This window comes from Chelonoidis abingdonii, chromosome 1 (assembly GCF_003597395.2).
Source record: "Chelonoidis abingdonii isolate Lonesome George chromosome 1, CheloAbing_2.0, whole genome shotgun sequence".
In the NCBI taxonomy this organism is placed as follows: domain Eukaryota; kingdom Metazoa; phylum Chordata; order Testudines; family Testudinidae; genus Chelonoidis; species Chelonoidis abingdonii.
This window is the reverse complement of record NC_133769.1, coordinates 140,019,454-140,036,598: the sequence shown is the minus strand read 5'-3', so window position 1 is coordinate 140,036,598 and position 17,145 is coordinate 140,019,454. Positions and strand designations below refer to the sequence as shown.

Genomic DNA, 17,145 nt, shown 5'->3' with positions numbered 1-17,145 from the left:
CTTCTCAGATTTTGTGTGTCCAATCCTGGCTCCAGCAGTGGTGGACACCTGATGGTTCATAAGAAAATGAACCCCTGTGCCAATGCCCATATAATCATCTAGCCAATGCAGTAACCCTGGTGGTGATCAGCTGTCAGTGGGTTTCCTCTATAAAATGTATAAAGCATGTTCATGACAGGCTGAAGAGAGCTGAGCAATGAGCTACTCTAAAGTCCTTTCTCTAGTTCCAGTTCCCTGGTTCCTCCTTCATATCCACGCACTCAGCTGTATAATTATAGTGAGCTGCATAAGGAGCATTGTTTTGTTACACAGTAGCTAAAAAGGGTTCCCAGTTACCTGATTGTATAAGGGGAGGTAAATTCCTGGTTTAAACCAGCTGCAATTTATCTAATTTGGCTACCACCTGGACCCACTGCCAATAGTGTTCAAAGCCTATCATTTTCTTCTAATCATCTAGCTATCAGTATATGATGCATGCTGCCAGACATACAAGATATTCCACATTGTGAAATTAGTCCTTCACAGACTTTTAGCCATGAGGAAGAAGGAAATGCAAATTGGCATCAAGATGGCATCTGTCTTAAGAAATAAGTAAAAGTATGATGTACAAAAGCAAAGTGGTTTTTGGTTTAGGGTTTGGCTTCATCCAAAACTGGCAAAGGTGAAACAATTTCATTTGTATAATAAGGACGCAAAGATCATGCTTTATTTTATGTGCACAGGTTTGTTTCTCCATGATGCTGAGCACTCTGAACCCAATCCATAAAAGCACTTAAGCACATGCTTACCTGAAAGCACACAAGTAGTCCCTTTGAACTTAACAGAATTTTATACTAGAATTTTTACGCACACGTACACCAGTATGTTACTTTGTGAATTCAAAAGTAACGTTCCACTTTAAAGCAACAAAACATGGAGAGTAGCCAAAGTAATTTGAACAGCCTTAACACTCATGGCAACACTACGCATACGACTGATAGTTACACTGTTGCTGGTAATGTGGGCTAAGGGTGTGATTTTTTTTTTTTTATGACATATCTATACCAGCAAAAGCCATAGTGGAGACAGTTATACTGGCTAAAAGGTCCTTTTGCTAGTATAGCTTATTTCATTTGGGAAACTGGTATAAGCTATGCCAGTAGCATAACTGTGTCTACACTAGGGCTTTTGCTGGTATAAGCTGTCTCCCTATTAGGAACATTTGCTGGTATAGCTATACCAGCAAGGCTTTGTCTGTTCGTTCCAACAACAGAAATCTCCAGTCTTAATTAATTTTTTTACAGCAGTATGATGGCTGGCATTATTTATGTTTCTCCTTATGGCCTTGATTCAACTTTAGGCACGTCCTTAAGTGCACAGCAGAATCAGCATCTAACTATGATTCGTTTGTAATCACAGTCTCCTTTGTCCTTGTTGTGTAACAGCCTTTTGCAAAGCTCTCTGAATTCAATGGGCAATTTACCAGTCACTGTTATGGTGTTTGGATCAGGCCCCAAGTCCTATAGTGAGAGCTCTGGCCTTAGTAGTTTTTTTTTTTTTATCTGTATATAGATTGGAGCTGTGTGTCAAACAAGCCTTTTCTGTTTGGAGGCATATATACCTTCAGGGAAAAGGGACAGGGTAGGCCCACTGCTCAGGGAGGAGGGAGAAACAGTAACAGGAAACTTGGAAATGGCAGAGATGCTTAATGACTTCTTTGTTTCGGTCTTCACTGAGAAGTCTGAAGGAATAGTCTAATATAGTGAATCTTATGGAGGGTAGGCTTTAGAACAGATAAATAAAAAAAAAGCCATAGTTAAAAATCACTGAGAAAGTTAGAGCCTGCAAGTCACTAGGGCGTGAGATTATGTTATCCTTAGAATATACTCGTCAGGAGTTAATATAGAGGAGGTATTTGAGGACGTCTTCACTACAGATAATCCAGATTTTTAATCAAACCGGTTTATATAATAGATCTGTATAAGTCGATGCATGCGGCCGTCACATAAGCAGATTATTCGTCGGCGGTCGCAGTCCATGGTCCGGAGGCCTAGCGTCGATCTTCCAGAGCGTTGCACTGTGGGTAGCTTATTCCATAGCTATCCCATAGTTCTGCGTCTCTCCCCGCCCTTAGAATTGCCTGGGTTGAGACCAGTGGCGATGGGGCAAAACTATGTCACGGGTGAGTTCCGGTTCGTAAATGTCGTCATATTCCTTCCCGGGAAAGCAATCGGCAGACCAATCATCGCGCCCTTTTTTCCTGGATGCCCTGGCAGTGCAAGGCAGGCAATCATTGGGCCCGTTCTGCTTTTTTTTTTTTCGGAGACTGCGTTGGACTGTGGGATAGCTGCCTGGATTCTCAGTACTCCCTCCTCCATGACTAGTCCAAGTTGACCTACTGGCTTCCCAGTCATACTGCTCACACCCGCCCTGTGTAGCCTGGAGTCTTTTTTTTTGCAAATTGCTTTGGCTATTTCGTCTTCTGTAACAGAGATCTGATAGAACATGATTTGTTTCCCCACTACAGCGTCAGATCCAATATCTCCCTCCTACGGCCATGGACTGATTAAGGCTCTCTTTTTGGATTTGACTGGAATTGCCCCCATTGCTGATCAGACTCACAACGCCGGGCAACAGAGATGAAAATCTAAATTTTCGGGGCTTTTCCTGTTTACCTGCCACAGCTCTAGTTCAGATCCTGTGAGTCCAGAGCGCGCTACACAGCCGTGGATGCAACTGTGGGATACCGCCCGGAGGGCCAATACCATCAATTGATATTGCGGGCCCAACATACACCCTAATCGATAATGGTAATACTGAATTTAGGCGCTACCTCCTCTTGTTGGGAGGCAGTACAGAAACCGATTTAAAGAGACCTTTATATCGATTAAAGAACGTTTGAGTGTGACGGTACACCGCGGCTTAAATCGGTTTAAACGCTCTCTTAATACTCGTTTAAAACGCGTAGCCGTAGCAGCCTGAGTCTAGCTATTATCTTTTGGATAGTCATGTGAACGGCAGAGCTTCCAGAGACTGGGAAAGGGACACTAGTGCCACTATAAAAACGGAATGGAGACAACCCAGGAAACTAAGCCAGTAGTTAAACCTTCTTGTGTCAGGGACAATTATGGACAGAGTATTAAGGACAATGCCTTCGTGAACACTTGGAAGGTGGTAAGGCGATAGGGAATAGCCAGCATGGATTTGTAAAGAAACAAATGTGTCAAACCGCAATCTGATAGCGTTTCTCTTAGGATCGTCCGGTCTTTGTGATAAGGGAGAAGCAGTGGATGTGGTTACGATCTAGACTTAATAAGGCATTTTGAGAACTGTCTACGTTCGCATGATAGCCTTATCGATAAGCTAGGCAATATATCATTTATGGCGCTATTCTTATAAGGTGGTGCCTATTGGCTAAGTTATACTCTATTACTCAGAGAGTAGTGGTATAAAGGCTGCCCAATCTGCTGGAGGTATAACAATGGGGTTCCACAGGGGCTGTTTTGGGACCAGCTTCTGTTAACAATCTAGATCAACGACTTAGATGTTGCATAGAAAGGCCTATGTAATGCGGACGATCACAAACTGGGAGCACTTGCAACTGCTTGGAGGACAGGGTTAAAATTCAATGATCTGGACAAATGGAAGAAATGGTCTGAGGTAAACCAGATTATATTCAATAAAGACAAATGCAGAAGGCTCCACTTAGGAAGGAAAATCAGTTTCACACATACAGACGGGAGGCAACTGTCTAAGGAAGGATATGGCAGAGAGAGATCTAGGGGTATGTGAGCAAGCTAATATGTGATTACAGTGTGTATATCTGTACTATATATATAAAAAAAGCAAACGTGAGATTCTTGGATGCCATAACAGGTGTGTTGTAACAAGACACAGAGAGTCATCGGCCGCTCACTCTTCGCTGGTTAGCTCAGCTGGAGGTATGTGTCCAGTTTTGGGCACCGACTTCAGAAAGATGTGGAGAAATTGGATGAGTCAGAAGAGAGCAACAAGAATGATTAAAGGTCTTGAGAATGACCTATGAAGGAAGGCTGAAAGAGTTGGTTATTTAGTTTGGAAAGAAGAGACTGAGAGGGAACATGACACCCTTAGATATCTGAAAACTGCTATCATCAGGAGGAGGGAAAACTTGTTCACCTAGCCTCAATGACGACAAGGACAAGGCAATGGGCTAAACTGCGAGCAAGGGAAATTAGATAGTTGAGGGCATTAGGAAAAAGTTCTTTAACTACCCTGACAGTTAAACACTGGAATAAATTGCCTAGGGAGGTTGTGGAATCTCCATCTCTGGAGATATTTAAGAGTAGGTTAGATAAATGTCTGTCAGGGATGGTCTAGACAGTATTTGATCCTGCCATGAGGGCAGGGGCCTGGACTCGATGACCTCTCGAGGTCCCTTCCAGTCCTAGAGTCTATGAATCTATGAATAAAACAGAGAAGAGAGTTCTCTCTTTTTGATTCATGAAGTAGCCAAGTGTATAGTTTTTTGGGCTGTATGGCTCTAAAGAAGCCAGGAGCTGTGGGACCTTGGAAAGCAAACACAGGTGCAGTTTTGATTTAAATTAAATGTAGCTCCCCCACCATGTATTTTTGTGCAATGACCCGTCGCAGTTGCAATCCCAGTGCTCAGTGAAGCACAAAGACAGCTACCTTAATGCTCCCCCATGGGTGAACATCACCCCAGAGGGATGAAGGAGAGATAGGACAATGGCTTTGCCCCTCACTGTGCATCAGTCAATGAAGCAGTTCTGGTGCACCAGAGGGAGGTATCAGTACATTACCTAATGTAGTGGTCCCCAAACTTTTCAGTCAGGCACCCTCGTCACCTCTAACCATGCCTCACCCCAGGAGTGGGGCCATGGCTCCCAGGGAGTTGAGGGGGAGCACAGGGACAAGGCAAGGGGGTCAAGACTGGGGCCACAGCTGGAGGCAGGTCTGAGGCTGCGAATGGAGCTGCGGCCAGGGGCCAAAGCTGAGGGCAGGGCTCGGGCCAGGAGCAGAGCCACAGCGGGGAACCAGAGTCACAGCAGAACTGGGGATGGAGCAGGGCTGGGGATGCTCCCTCCCCTCTCCCCATAGGGACTGGCCCCAGGCCCCACCATGTCCCCCCAAACATTCCCCAATGCCTCCATAGGGGGGCACTCCCCAAAGTTTGAAGACCACTGGCCTAATAGGACGTAGCATAAGACTGCTTTCTCTAAGTACAAGGAGAAATTCTCCAGTGGCAGTACAGCTCCCCGCCACCAGGCTGTACCTGAAAGACACATTTGAGCCCAATAAGATGAAGAGTAAAGCATTCTAATAAGAGCACCCCCTAATTTGGGGAGTCACATGTAAAATAAATTATGTTCTTTAGAAATCATATTAGAGCTGGTCATAAAATCCATTTTTTTTTCTTTGCAGAAAATTTTGTGGGAAAAATCCACATTAAAAATTCCTACTGAAAATCCTGATTTTTTCCCTCAAATTTTGGTTTCATTTCAATTCTAAACAACATTTGTTGTTGTTGGTTTCCTTGTGCTCTCCCAGTCTGTCTGTATCCAACTGTTCTCTCGTCTTATACTTAGTTGCTAAGCTTTCGGTGGCAGGAACCATCATTTTATTCTGTCTGTACAGCACCTAGCACAATGGAGTCCTGCTCCGTGACTGAGGCTACTTGGTACTGCGATAATACAAAAATCATTTTGAAATGAAATCAAATTATACCAATTGCAAAACAACAAAGCGCGAAAACGGTTTTTCTCACATGCACACGATTTATTTTTACTGTTCCCGCCCACTGTTTTTTGGTGGTGAAAGTGAAAAAGCTTAAGGGGGGGGGTAATACCCAAAAAACAAAACAAAGATCATAAAAAAAACCTTTTCTTTTCCATTTCCAAAAATCAAAACAAAATCTACATTTTAAGTCAAATCCAAACAAAAAAGTCGTTGCATTCTGAAATGTCAATTTGAAACAAAAATGTTCATTTTGAATTCACTGACTGGAAAAATCTAAAAGCAACATAAAAATAAGCAATATCTTGCAAGAGAAACTTGCAGTGCTGGTGAAGCTACATGTTCCAATGGAAACATTTTTGTGCGGAAACTTTTGATCCGCTCTAAGATTCTAAACATCATCAATATGGTAGCAGAGGGGCAGGACCTGGATGGTTCATGTGCCCGCAATTGCATTTCCCCTTCTTCCACTGCCCTTACAATTAGTCAAAGTCCCCAGTATCAAATGGAACAACAAATTAAAACAAATTTAGTCTCTGACTAATGTCATTTCTCATTTTGGCAAATCAAAAACAATGAGGAAAATGATCTAAGGGAGAACAGCATTTAAAAACAAATAAAACCAAACTATTTCACCCAAATGACTTCCCCAATTCCTTGAAATTTGGGCCTTGAACTTTCCTGAGGAATTCTACTCTGAAATAAAGATTGTGTCTGTGAAATTTCAAGAGGATTGGTTTGTGTTCAGCAAAATAATGGGGCATGGGCAGAAGTAAACTTCAGATGGAAGACTGGTCTCAACCTTAATTATGGGGAGATTAAGCCTTCAAAGCAAATCTCAGTTGAAACCAAGAGGAACTGCAACTATTGGTTGATTTGATGCAAAACCATTAGTTGAACCAGACTAGGTTCAGGTTTACTTGGAAAGTTTGTGAACCTTTACAAAACTGTTCAACAAACTTAGATGGAGTTTCAAGATTAATGAAACATGAAACTATGCCTCTTTTGTGTGGCTTTGGTCTTATTACGAGCATCTGTACAACTCAAAAACTTCTTATTCTTGATAATCAGCCTTAACTTCCCTTTCCTTAGTTTAATCCCATTTCTGCTGATTACACCCTTTTCCACCACTCTAAAAAAAAAAAATAATAATAATAATATTCTGTCTCTCAGTGGTGCTTTCCACTGGGTTATCATGGCCTTTTGCCCTCTTTGTCACCATATAGCCAAGTTATGCAGTTTTACTTCTTTGACCTTTCCTCCAAAGCCAGTCACTCAAGCCCTAAATTCATTTTTGTTGGTCTTCCACCATCTTCCTCTGCTATGGCAACATCCTTCTGCCCTTAGAATTACACGCAATATTCTATATGCCTTCCAGTGCTATAGAGCAGTGTTTTTCAACCTGTGGTCTGCGGAGTCCACAGACTGTATAAGATTTCCAAAGGGGTCCACACCTCCATTTGAATTTTTTTAGGGGGGCCGCAAATGAAAAAAGTTGAAAACTACTGCTATAGAAAGATAGTCCCTCCTCTGCTCTGTAGTGGGATGCTTCTGCATAAACAGCTCAAACAAACATTGGATTTCTTTGCCATTATTTCCCATTATGTGTTCACATCTATGTTTCTGTCCAGTATTTATTTAGATTTATTAAATACTTTGCCTCACCAAGGCTTTATATCAGTTCTAGGTCTGGTTATGCATTGCTGCTTTTTAAGTGTCTCTCTCCCACTGAATAGTTTTGTTTAGGATTATTATTCCCCTGGTGTACTAGCTTGCAATTTCTAGTTTGACTCTCATTTTGTTATTTTCTGCCAATTTTTCAAACCTCTTCAAGTCCTTAGCAGACATTGTATGTCTCTGCTCACTGGTGTTTGCATCCCCTCCCAATTCAGCTGCCAATATAAACACATTTTCCGTTTAGCCCTTCTGCCATTAAAGATCATTCATGAAACTATTACCTAATACTAGAGCTGCATGAACTATCTGAAGTGAACAATTTGAAGCGTTTGACCATTTTTCCCATTTGAAAGTGACCTGGGGGTTGGAGGATGTGCAGGCTAGGTTCTCTGTTGACGTAAAACGGGGGTAGGCATACTACGGCACACGTGCCAAGGGCAGCACCCGAGCTGATTTTCAGTGGCACTCACACTGCCCAGGTCCTGGCCACTGGTCCGGGGGGCTCTGCATTTTAATTTAATTTTCAATGAAGCTTCTTAAACATTTTAAAAACCTTATTTACTTTACATACAACACTAGTTTAGTTATAGATTATAGACTTATAGAAAGAGACCTTCTAAAAACGTTAAAATGTATTACTGGCACGCAGAACCTTAAATTAGAATGAATAAATGAAGACTCAACACACCACTTTTGAAAGGTTGCCGACCCCTGATGTAAAATTAGCATAGGTTCCATGCAGGCAACAGAGATATTCTGATTTACAGCACCTCAGGATATGGCCCTTAGATTTTTACGGGTGTGGATAGTGCTCAGAATTAGGCAGTGAATTATATACCTGGAAATATTTCAGCTTCTGGACACTTACAAAATATTTGCTGCAACTACTGCTTTAAATATTTGCTGGGCTTAATTAACTATTTGACCGGTAACTTAAGTGACATGGTGGTATTTCTGCTTCCTCAGTAGATGACAAGCTATCTACACATTTAGCATGCTAATCACTTGACCACTTAGCTCCCAAACTCTCAGAGAGCTTCCAAGGTAGTCTTTGAGGTTAAGGCAGTAGACTAGGATTTGGGAAATCTGGCTTCAGCTTCCAGCTCCACCCCAGACTTTCTGTGTGACCTTGGGCAAATCATTTAATTTCTGTATGCCTCAATTCCACCCTTTGTAAAAGGCAGATAATAGCATTTTGCATCCTCATGGGAATGTTGTGTGGTTGAACCTATAAACCTGTGTGTAACAGAAAGATATTAATGGGATGAGAGACATATATGTACCTAGACAGAAGATTGCACAAACACTTCCACTCTGCATACTCATGTAAATATGTGAGTTAACAATGCCGTAAATGCCATTAAAGAATGGGGAGAAAGACACCGCAACATACTGAACAGACACATATCTTTATGTATTCTTCTTCAGGGAGCCTATTTACATTACAGGGGACTCTATCATTCCTCCCCCGACATGCAAGTCCTCTTTCTAGGTTAACCCCAAATGGCCATTGTGCGTATTTCTCAAACCAAATTTCACTCTCCAGGCATAGCATCATCAATCCTTCTTTTGAGGGATGAAACGAAAAGGGAGGCCAGGAGGGAAGGAAGCAAAAGGAGTCCTTTCAAAATGAATTTTTCCTACCTTTTTTTTGTAATCAGCATGCCATAATGAAAAACATTAGCAGTTATAATACTTTGTATTTAGAGCACCTTTTGTCCAAGGATTTCAAAGCAATTTACAAACAGTACTTAAGCCTCACCCCATTCCTCATTTTGCAGATGTGGAATCTAAGGAATGGAGATCATGATTTGCCCAAGGTCACCCAACAAATCACTAACACAGCTAAATAGAACATTGGAGTCCTGACTCGCAGTCCTTACACTTAACACCATCAACACAACAAAGTCAGTCAATGGAGAACCAGGCTACAGCAATCTTACAGGCCTAGACAGACAGGGCTTAAGTATCAAGCCATGAAAATGACAGATCAAAATAAGTCACAATTGGAAAGAACCTGGTGGGTGATGGAAGTGTTCTGATTTCTGAATTTGATTATAAACCTGGGGATACAGCTAGCATGGTTGTCATGTCTCCTCTCACTCTTCTGTTTTCTAGACTAAACAAACCCATTTTTTTCCAATCTTCCCTCATAGCTCATGTTTTCTAGACCTTCAATCATGTTTGTTGCTCTTCTCTGGACTTTCTCCAGTTTGTCCACATCTTTCCTGAAATGTGGCACCCAGAACAATATTCCAGTTGAGTCCTAATCAGTGTGGAGTAGAGTGGAAGAATTACTTCTCATCTCTTGCTTACAACACTTCTGCTAATATATCCCAGAATTATGTTTGCTTTTTTTTGCAACAGCGTTACACTGTTGACTCATATTAAGCTTGTGATCCACTATGACCTCCAAATCCCTTTCCGCAGTACTCCTTCCTTGGCAGTCATTTCCCTTTTTGATGAGCTAAGCATTTGAAGAACTGGTGTTAAATTCTCTGTTGGCAATAGTCAGGTATTTCTGAGGTGGTCACGTTTCTATCTATTAGAAGATGCTTTTGCTAAAGATTAACTTCAAATATGGCTGTGCATGCCCTTATGGTCTGCTGTGTCTGAAATTAGACAGAAATAAACATATACATGTCATTTTTAACTACCCTGTATTCTGAAATCAGTTTATTCCATTTTTTAATACAAAACTATCACCATGTGGAAACATTTTACCATTCAATGAAGCTTTAGAAAAGGCTTGAGTGACCACTTGACATGACATAATCAACAAATCAGAGCAGCCCCACAGACTCATCGTGAAAGCAGATTACAAGTTCAGGAGATCTTCACATTTTCCCTCTCCCGCTCCTCCCTACTATGCTGTTGACTCCGCATGCTACCCTGGGCAACTCACTTAGGCACTTTTGACAATTTTGCCCTAAGTGACTAAGAAGCCCCAGTCCATTTTTAAAAGTGATTTAGGCACTTAGGAACCTATGTCTCATTGAGAAGTCAATGGTATTTAGGATCCTAAGTACCCAAGTCTCTCTTGAAAATGGGACTTGGGCACTTTTGAAAATTTTATAATTCATCTGTGTGTGTCAATTTCTGCATCTGCAAAATGGGAACAATACCTACTTTGGTAACTCTCTGAAGTTCTCAAATGGAGTTTCTATAGAAGCATCAGTTATCATTATTTAATATTGCACATTATTTCAGTTGTGATTATTCTGCTATTCATGTCACATTTCTGATATGAGTGTCCAGACTATTACAATGTCCAGACTACAAGCTATTATCCTTGTCCCCTAGTGATTGTGAGAAAAGAAAACCGTGTGTGTTTTCATGGAAAGAAGGAATTAGAATGAGGGAAGTAGCAGAATTTTCCATTGCTAATAAAAAAGATTTGTTGCTACATACGGTTTTGAGAAGTAAACAAACTGCCTTCTGAGGGAGAAGCCTACTTGAGCTTTAAGCCATAGAAGTTGATCATCAGCTGATAATTTTGGAAAACAAATTGTTCCTAAAGAAGCTTGATTTTTAGAAAGTGCTGAGGACCCTGAGGAAAATCAGTTGTCAAATGGGGCACCTGAAATCATGAGTCACTTGTGAAAATCTAATTTCTATTTAAGTTCCTCTCAGTAAAGATTTAGTAGCAGACACTGAAATGAGATCTCACTAAGATTTCATATTTTTTACTAAGCACACTATAGAACATTTGCTCTTAGTCTGTGAAGTATTATCACAGAATGATCAAAATAAATTAATATAATTTTTTTAAAAAACCCAAACCTTGGAAAGGGAGAAGTGATAGAGACTCCATGAAGTCCTCTAAGGATTTTGCTATTGATTTGACATGGAAGGTCCTTGGATACTGTGGTACTGGCAGCAGTATAAAACTCTAAAATAGATAAGAAGAGAACAAAGTCCATTCTGTGATGCACCGTCATTGTCTTTCTGTTGTGTGTGTTGCTGAATTTTGTGAATTAGTCAATCTGCAACAAGTCTGACAGACTTTGGTGAGAATTCATGTTCTGCTGTATACCAAAAGGAAAATATTAATTTATTGGTTTTCCTCATGTTCTCAGCTACCATGTTGTGCCATCTTCTTTCATAGATAGCCTAAGTAACTCATTACACCTAATCATCCCTTCAACTTTTTAAATAAAGGATCCACCCCTCCCCCACTCCTCTTAATATATTTTTAAACTCTGTGGTGAGCCAAGGTTGTTTCATGAACACCATGGTAAATCTGCTACAACTACTCCACAGGACCAACCAGAAGAGAATCTAACCTTTCACCTTGGCAAGTAGTACTTAAAGTTTCATATAGCTATATGTTTTCCAACCACATCTGACTGCCAGTTTTAGAATCACAGTATCTTTTTTTCAATAGCTGCTGATAAGCAGTTCTTAAACCGTCAGATCTCTTGAGACTCAGTGATAACTAGGCCTGGCTTATATTAGAAATCCTGCCCCAGTGAAACAACATAGATTTAAAAATCTATCTTGTAATACTGGTGCAAACCCCTAACAGATGCACTTAAATCCATTTAAATCACCCTTAAACTGATATAGCTTAATGGAGTAACTTGGGTTAGTTTACTAACATAAGTTACTCCAAGTGTCACAGCTGATGTCAGCTAATGTGACAGCTCTTGAAGAAAAACTCGTCTCATGTAGCCTTGGCCCAAACCATTAAGGATTTTATAGTTGGAAATAAAAAAAAAATCATGAGTTGCATGTGGAAACAAATAGGAGAACCATGTAACTGTGAGGGAACAAGTTTAATATGCTGTCTAGGGCTAAGACCACGAAGAGGCGAGCAGACATTATCAATCAGCTCTAGCTTCTGAGTGATCTAAGGCTATATCTACACTTATGGCAGTGTGTAGAATATTGGTATAACCCACTCACCTCTTGTGTGTGGTGTTCTGTCCCATCTAGTAGCACCGAGACCACTTAAAGAGAGAGAGAAAATGAGTCTGCTCTACAGCCTTAGTTAAGAGCCAGTTGGCTTTTAGCTCATGCATTTAGCTCCCGAGGTCCCAGGTTCAATCCTGTCCACCGATGACCCAGGTCTATGGGCATTACATTGGCACTATGCATGCAGCTACATGCTTCAATAAAAGCTGGGCCTCATCCACATTTGTCACTGCAGGATAGCTACATGCAGCAGGGAAAAGCTCTGGCAGTGGGGAAGAGCTCTTGCAGTGAGGAAGCCACACTAAAAATAGCAGTGTAGATGTGGGAGGCATTGCTTGAGCATGTAGAGAGCAGTTTGGGTATATATTGTGGTGGTTCAGGTAGCTGGGAACTCTAGTCTAGTCTACCTGTCTAACCCATGCCTCACCATCTACACAGCCATTTACTCTCATGCTAGCTGGGCAGGTGGTGATTGTACGCTATACAACGCTGCAAGTGTAGGTGTACCCAAAAGTTTCCTGCCTGTGATACTGCCTCAAGTATCCTCCGAGGGCTGGATCTGATGTCTAGCCTTACAACTACAAGTCATGAGCAGGATTTTCTGCAAAAGCTACTCATGAAGTCCCCATCCTTTACTTTCCACATGCTGCAAGTCCCTGTCCAGCTAATGCAGAACATCCACCTTCACTTTTCCCACATTATCAACTACTTCCAAGATGTATGTTTTGTTAGCGGCCACTTTGCTTTTGAAACCCAATAGCCAAGTTATTACATGCAACTATGTATCGGCACAGGTCATATCTGGAGCATTTGAATTGAGCATAGCGTTAGCTTCAGTGACCATTATTCTGACCTTTCTACTGGTGGCACAGCGATAGCCCCTCTGAGTGCTGTGTTAAACCTGTTGGGCAATGTCTTATAAAATGTTGGCCGTTCAAATGATTTACTTAGCAAGACCATGTGCTGCATGCATAGGTCTTTTATACAGTGTTTCATTTGTACTCTGAGATCCATTCACATTGAAGGTCATTTTTATTTGAAGAGCAATAAGAATTTGGTGACTGGTTTTTATTTTATGTACGGGGGCACACACAGCATAACTTTGCAGCAAGCAACACAGAATTTAGGTTTAGGGGAGCTCATATTGTAACACAGATAAGAATGGAGAACACACATTTCTTGTCCATAAAAGGACAGCTCACATATTCTTAGAGGGCAACTCTGATTTTGCTGCAGTTCCAAAGTACAAAGTAGGAAATTCAGTATTGCTAAATGAATTCTAGACAAGTTTCATTATAACTGTTCTGAGACTGCTTTTGAAGTTCTTGCTGTGTGTCTTCCCCAGTTTAACCCTGTTTCAAAGTTGACCAATGACACTTATTTGTACAGCAGTAAGTATAATTCAGATTAAAACAACCACTTCACTTACAGCTCAGCTCAAATAGTGAGACACAGACACTATATAACTTGTATTTAGCTTAGACACTCTGGTTACATTCACCAGACCTGAAGAAGAGCTCTGTCAAGTTGGTCCAATAAAATATATGACCTCACCTATCTTGTCATGAACAATATGTGGTATGCATTGGGAGGTGCACGCATGATTCTTGAAGAAAAGTGCTCTCTAATGTAACTATAGCTATTAAAAATAGTAATACTGGTCGCAAACACTGCAATGTTCTGGGTAATTACTATAAAATACTGTCATTCTTGTTGATTGTTTTAAATTATTTTTATAAGCACCGAATATTATTAGAATATCAATTTTCAGTACAATTGGAGTTGCAGTCATCTTAGGCTAAGTTGGATGCCTAAAGTTACGCACCAAGGCCAAGATTTAAAGCAATGGGTACTTAGCATTTATGACAGCATTAGAATGCTCAGCACTTTTGAAATTTTAAACATGTAGCAGAGTGTTCAGTTAAACACACACAGAAACCCAACCCAGAACAAATCCTTAACAAAAAGCATGACACTGCACACACAATTCTCCCCCTGCAAAGGGGATGAGAGGAAAACTGAAACAGACATGACAGATGAGAGTCACATCTCTTAAGGTACTACTGGAGGACACTCAGATACTTTGGTGATAAGGGTGGTATAAGAACCCCATAGAATTACGCAGTTGCTGAAACATGGGTAGAGAAGCAAAACTTTAGGGTCCTCATTTTTAAACTCTTGTTCCTTTAATTGTATGCAGGCCCCCCGCCAACAAACATCACAATTTTCAGAGGGGGTGAGCCCCTCACTACTCCTATAGAAGTCAATTTTAGCCCACTTTGTGCTAAAATAAACTACAAAGAACACATAGTTCAAATGCCCTGTGGATCCATGTATATTTCATACTAGCCTTGTACAGGACAAATGATTACTTTCCAAAAATAAAGTACAGTGCAACACTTTGGTGTGCACTGCTATTCACATGCCCCATAGTCTGAACTGTGGGACAGTGCAGACCAGTGATTCTCAATCTTTTTTTCCATTTGCAGATCCCTAAAAATTTTCAAATATAGGTGTGAACCCCTTTGGAAATTTTGAATGGAGATGTGGACCTCTTAGGAAATCTATTGTCTGTATATATAGTTGAATTCCATTCAGTCTGTCTTTTGCAGACCCCATAGATTGGGTCCATGGGTGACAGGTTGAGAACCACTGCTGTAGACAAGTCTTAACTTCCTTTCTCTACAAAGAAATGTCACCTCCACCTGGAAAGCATGGCACAAACTGTAACTCTCCTGTTTGGAAGCTGCTGGTATGAACTGTGAGGTTCTTACTTCACATTAATGAAGTCTTGTTTGAAGAAGACTACAACATTAGTGCAAACTATGAACCTTTTAGTTCACAACAGCCGTGTCCACACTGGAGAGTTATAGCATGGCAGGCACTTTGGTGTGCACTGCTTTCACAGTCCTACATGTGGGGCAGTGTAGACATGCTATATTATCATACTAACCTTACTCTCCCTATAAAAATAATAATAAAAAAAATCATCCTGCCTGAAAAGTGAATGAAATATAGATGGAACTAATAATAAAGGATCACCCATATTTTATAAAATGTAATTAAATATTTGGAATAGCTTGTAACAAACACATGGTCTAGCCTGGTCTACATAGTCTAACATCTGTAAGACATGCTAAAAAAAAAAAAAATCAGTACTATCCTACTGCATCCAGTAATACTTATTTCACTGGATCTAAGTTAATTCTGTGTTTCTTTTCAGATCTTACAGGTGAACAAGGTGATGTCCATCTTGTTTTATGTGATATTTCTTGCTTATCTTCGTGGCATCCAATCTACCAACATGGATCAAAGGAGTTTGCCAGAAGATTCAATAAATTCTCTCATTATTAAACTCATTCAGGCAGACATTTTGAAAAACAAGTTCTCCAAGCAGATGGTAGATATTAAGGACAACTATCAAAACACAGTGCAGAAAACAGGGGCTCAGCAGGACGTGGATGGAGTTGAAAATGTGAAATCAGACTTCCAGCCAGTTATCTCAATGGATGCAGAACTATTAAGGCAACGGAAACGCTACAATTCTCCCCGGGTCCTCTTGAGTGACAATACCCCATTGGAACCTCCGCCTTTGTATCTTATGGAAGATTATATTGGAAATTCTGTAGTGGTGAACAGAACCTCCAGGAGGAAAAGGTATGCAGAACATAAGAGCCATCGAGGGGAATATTCTGTATGTGACAGTGAAAGTTTATGGGTCACGGACAAATCATCCGCTATCGACATTAGAGGACACCAGGTAACTGTGCTAGGAGAAATTAAAACAGGCAACTCTCCCGTCAAACAATATTTTTATGAAACAAGGTGTAAAGCAGCCAAACCAGTAAAAAATGGCTGCCGTGGCATTGATGATAAACACTGGAACTCCCAGTGCAAAACATCCCAAACGTATGTAAGAGCACTGACTTCGGAAAACAATAAACTCGTAGGCTGGCGATGGATAAGAATAGACACGTCCTGCGTGTGTGCGTTGTCGAGAAAAATAGGAAGAACATAAGTCTGCATTTCTTTGCTATATAAATTATTACTTTAAATTATATGATATGCATGTAGCATATAAATGTTTATATGGTTTTATATATTATAAGTTGACCTTATTTATTAAACTTCAGCAAACCTACAGTATATAAGCTTTCTCTCTCAATAAATAGGAGTAAAAAGGCATGTGCCTCAGCTGTGGGCAGCTGCAGTTTTATTAGAATATGTCTGTGACTCTGCTTAGCAGCAGCATACCATAATCTTACTGTAAAATCTGTGTAACATCAGTATTTTTCATTCAGTATTGTCAAGTCAGTGACTGTCATTTAGTAAACTTGTTAAAAATCAGATAAATGTCAGAGTTGTGTACCCATTTCTATCCCCTGCTATATATTTTCACAAGACAAAGTGAGTGAGGCAATATATTTTATTGGAGCAACTTCTGCTAGTGAAAAAAGACAAACGTTCGAGCTACACAGAGTTCTTCTTCAGGCCCAGACCTGAAGAAGAGCTCTGTGTACGTCAAAAGCGTCTCCCTCTCACCAACAGAAGTTGCTCCAATAAAAGGTATTACCTCACCCACCTTGTCTCTCTAATATCCTGGGACCAACACAGCTACAACAACACTGCAAACCACATATATTTTCATATTTAATTAAAAGTGTTAATTCCTCACCACTGAAAGGAAAACATGGCCTACAGCTAACATTAACATTCCAGCCATTGACTAGCTGTAAAATACGTTTTCTGTATGTCATGCCAGTTTTGCCACTTGAATTACTGTTGTTTTTCCTCTGTTAGCGTTCCAGAACTGCTGCTAATAACCCAGCAATTTTA

General features: G+C 40.6%; 1 protein-coding gene across 1 annotated transcript in view; it reads left to right on the top strand.

Annotated features, from left to right (window-relative positions):
- NTF3 (neurotrophin 3) overlaps positions 1-16,770 on the top strand; it is a 60,650-nt gene extending 43,880 nt beyond the window's left edge. Inside the window, exon 2 of the mRNA XM_032762573.2 lies at positions 15,533-16,770. Coding sequence (XP_032618464.1) covers positions 15,533-16,327 — 795 coding nt within the window. The 3' untranslated portion in view covers positions 16,328-16,770. The remainder of the gene's footprint in view (positions 1-15,532) is intronic.
- The last annotated feature ends 375 nt before the right edge of the window (positions 16,771-17,145 follow it).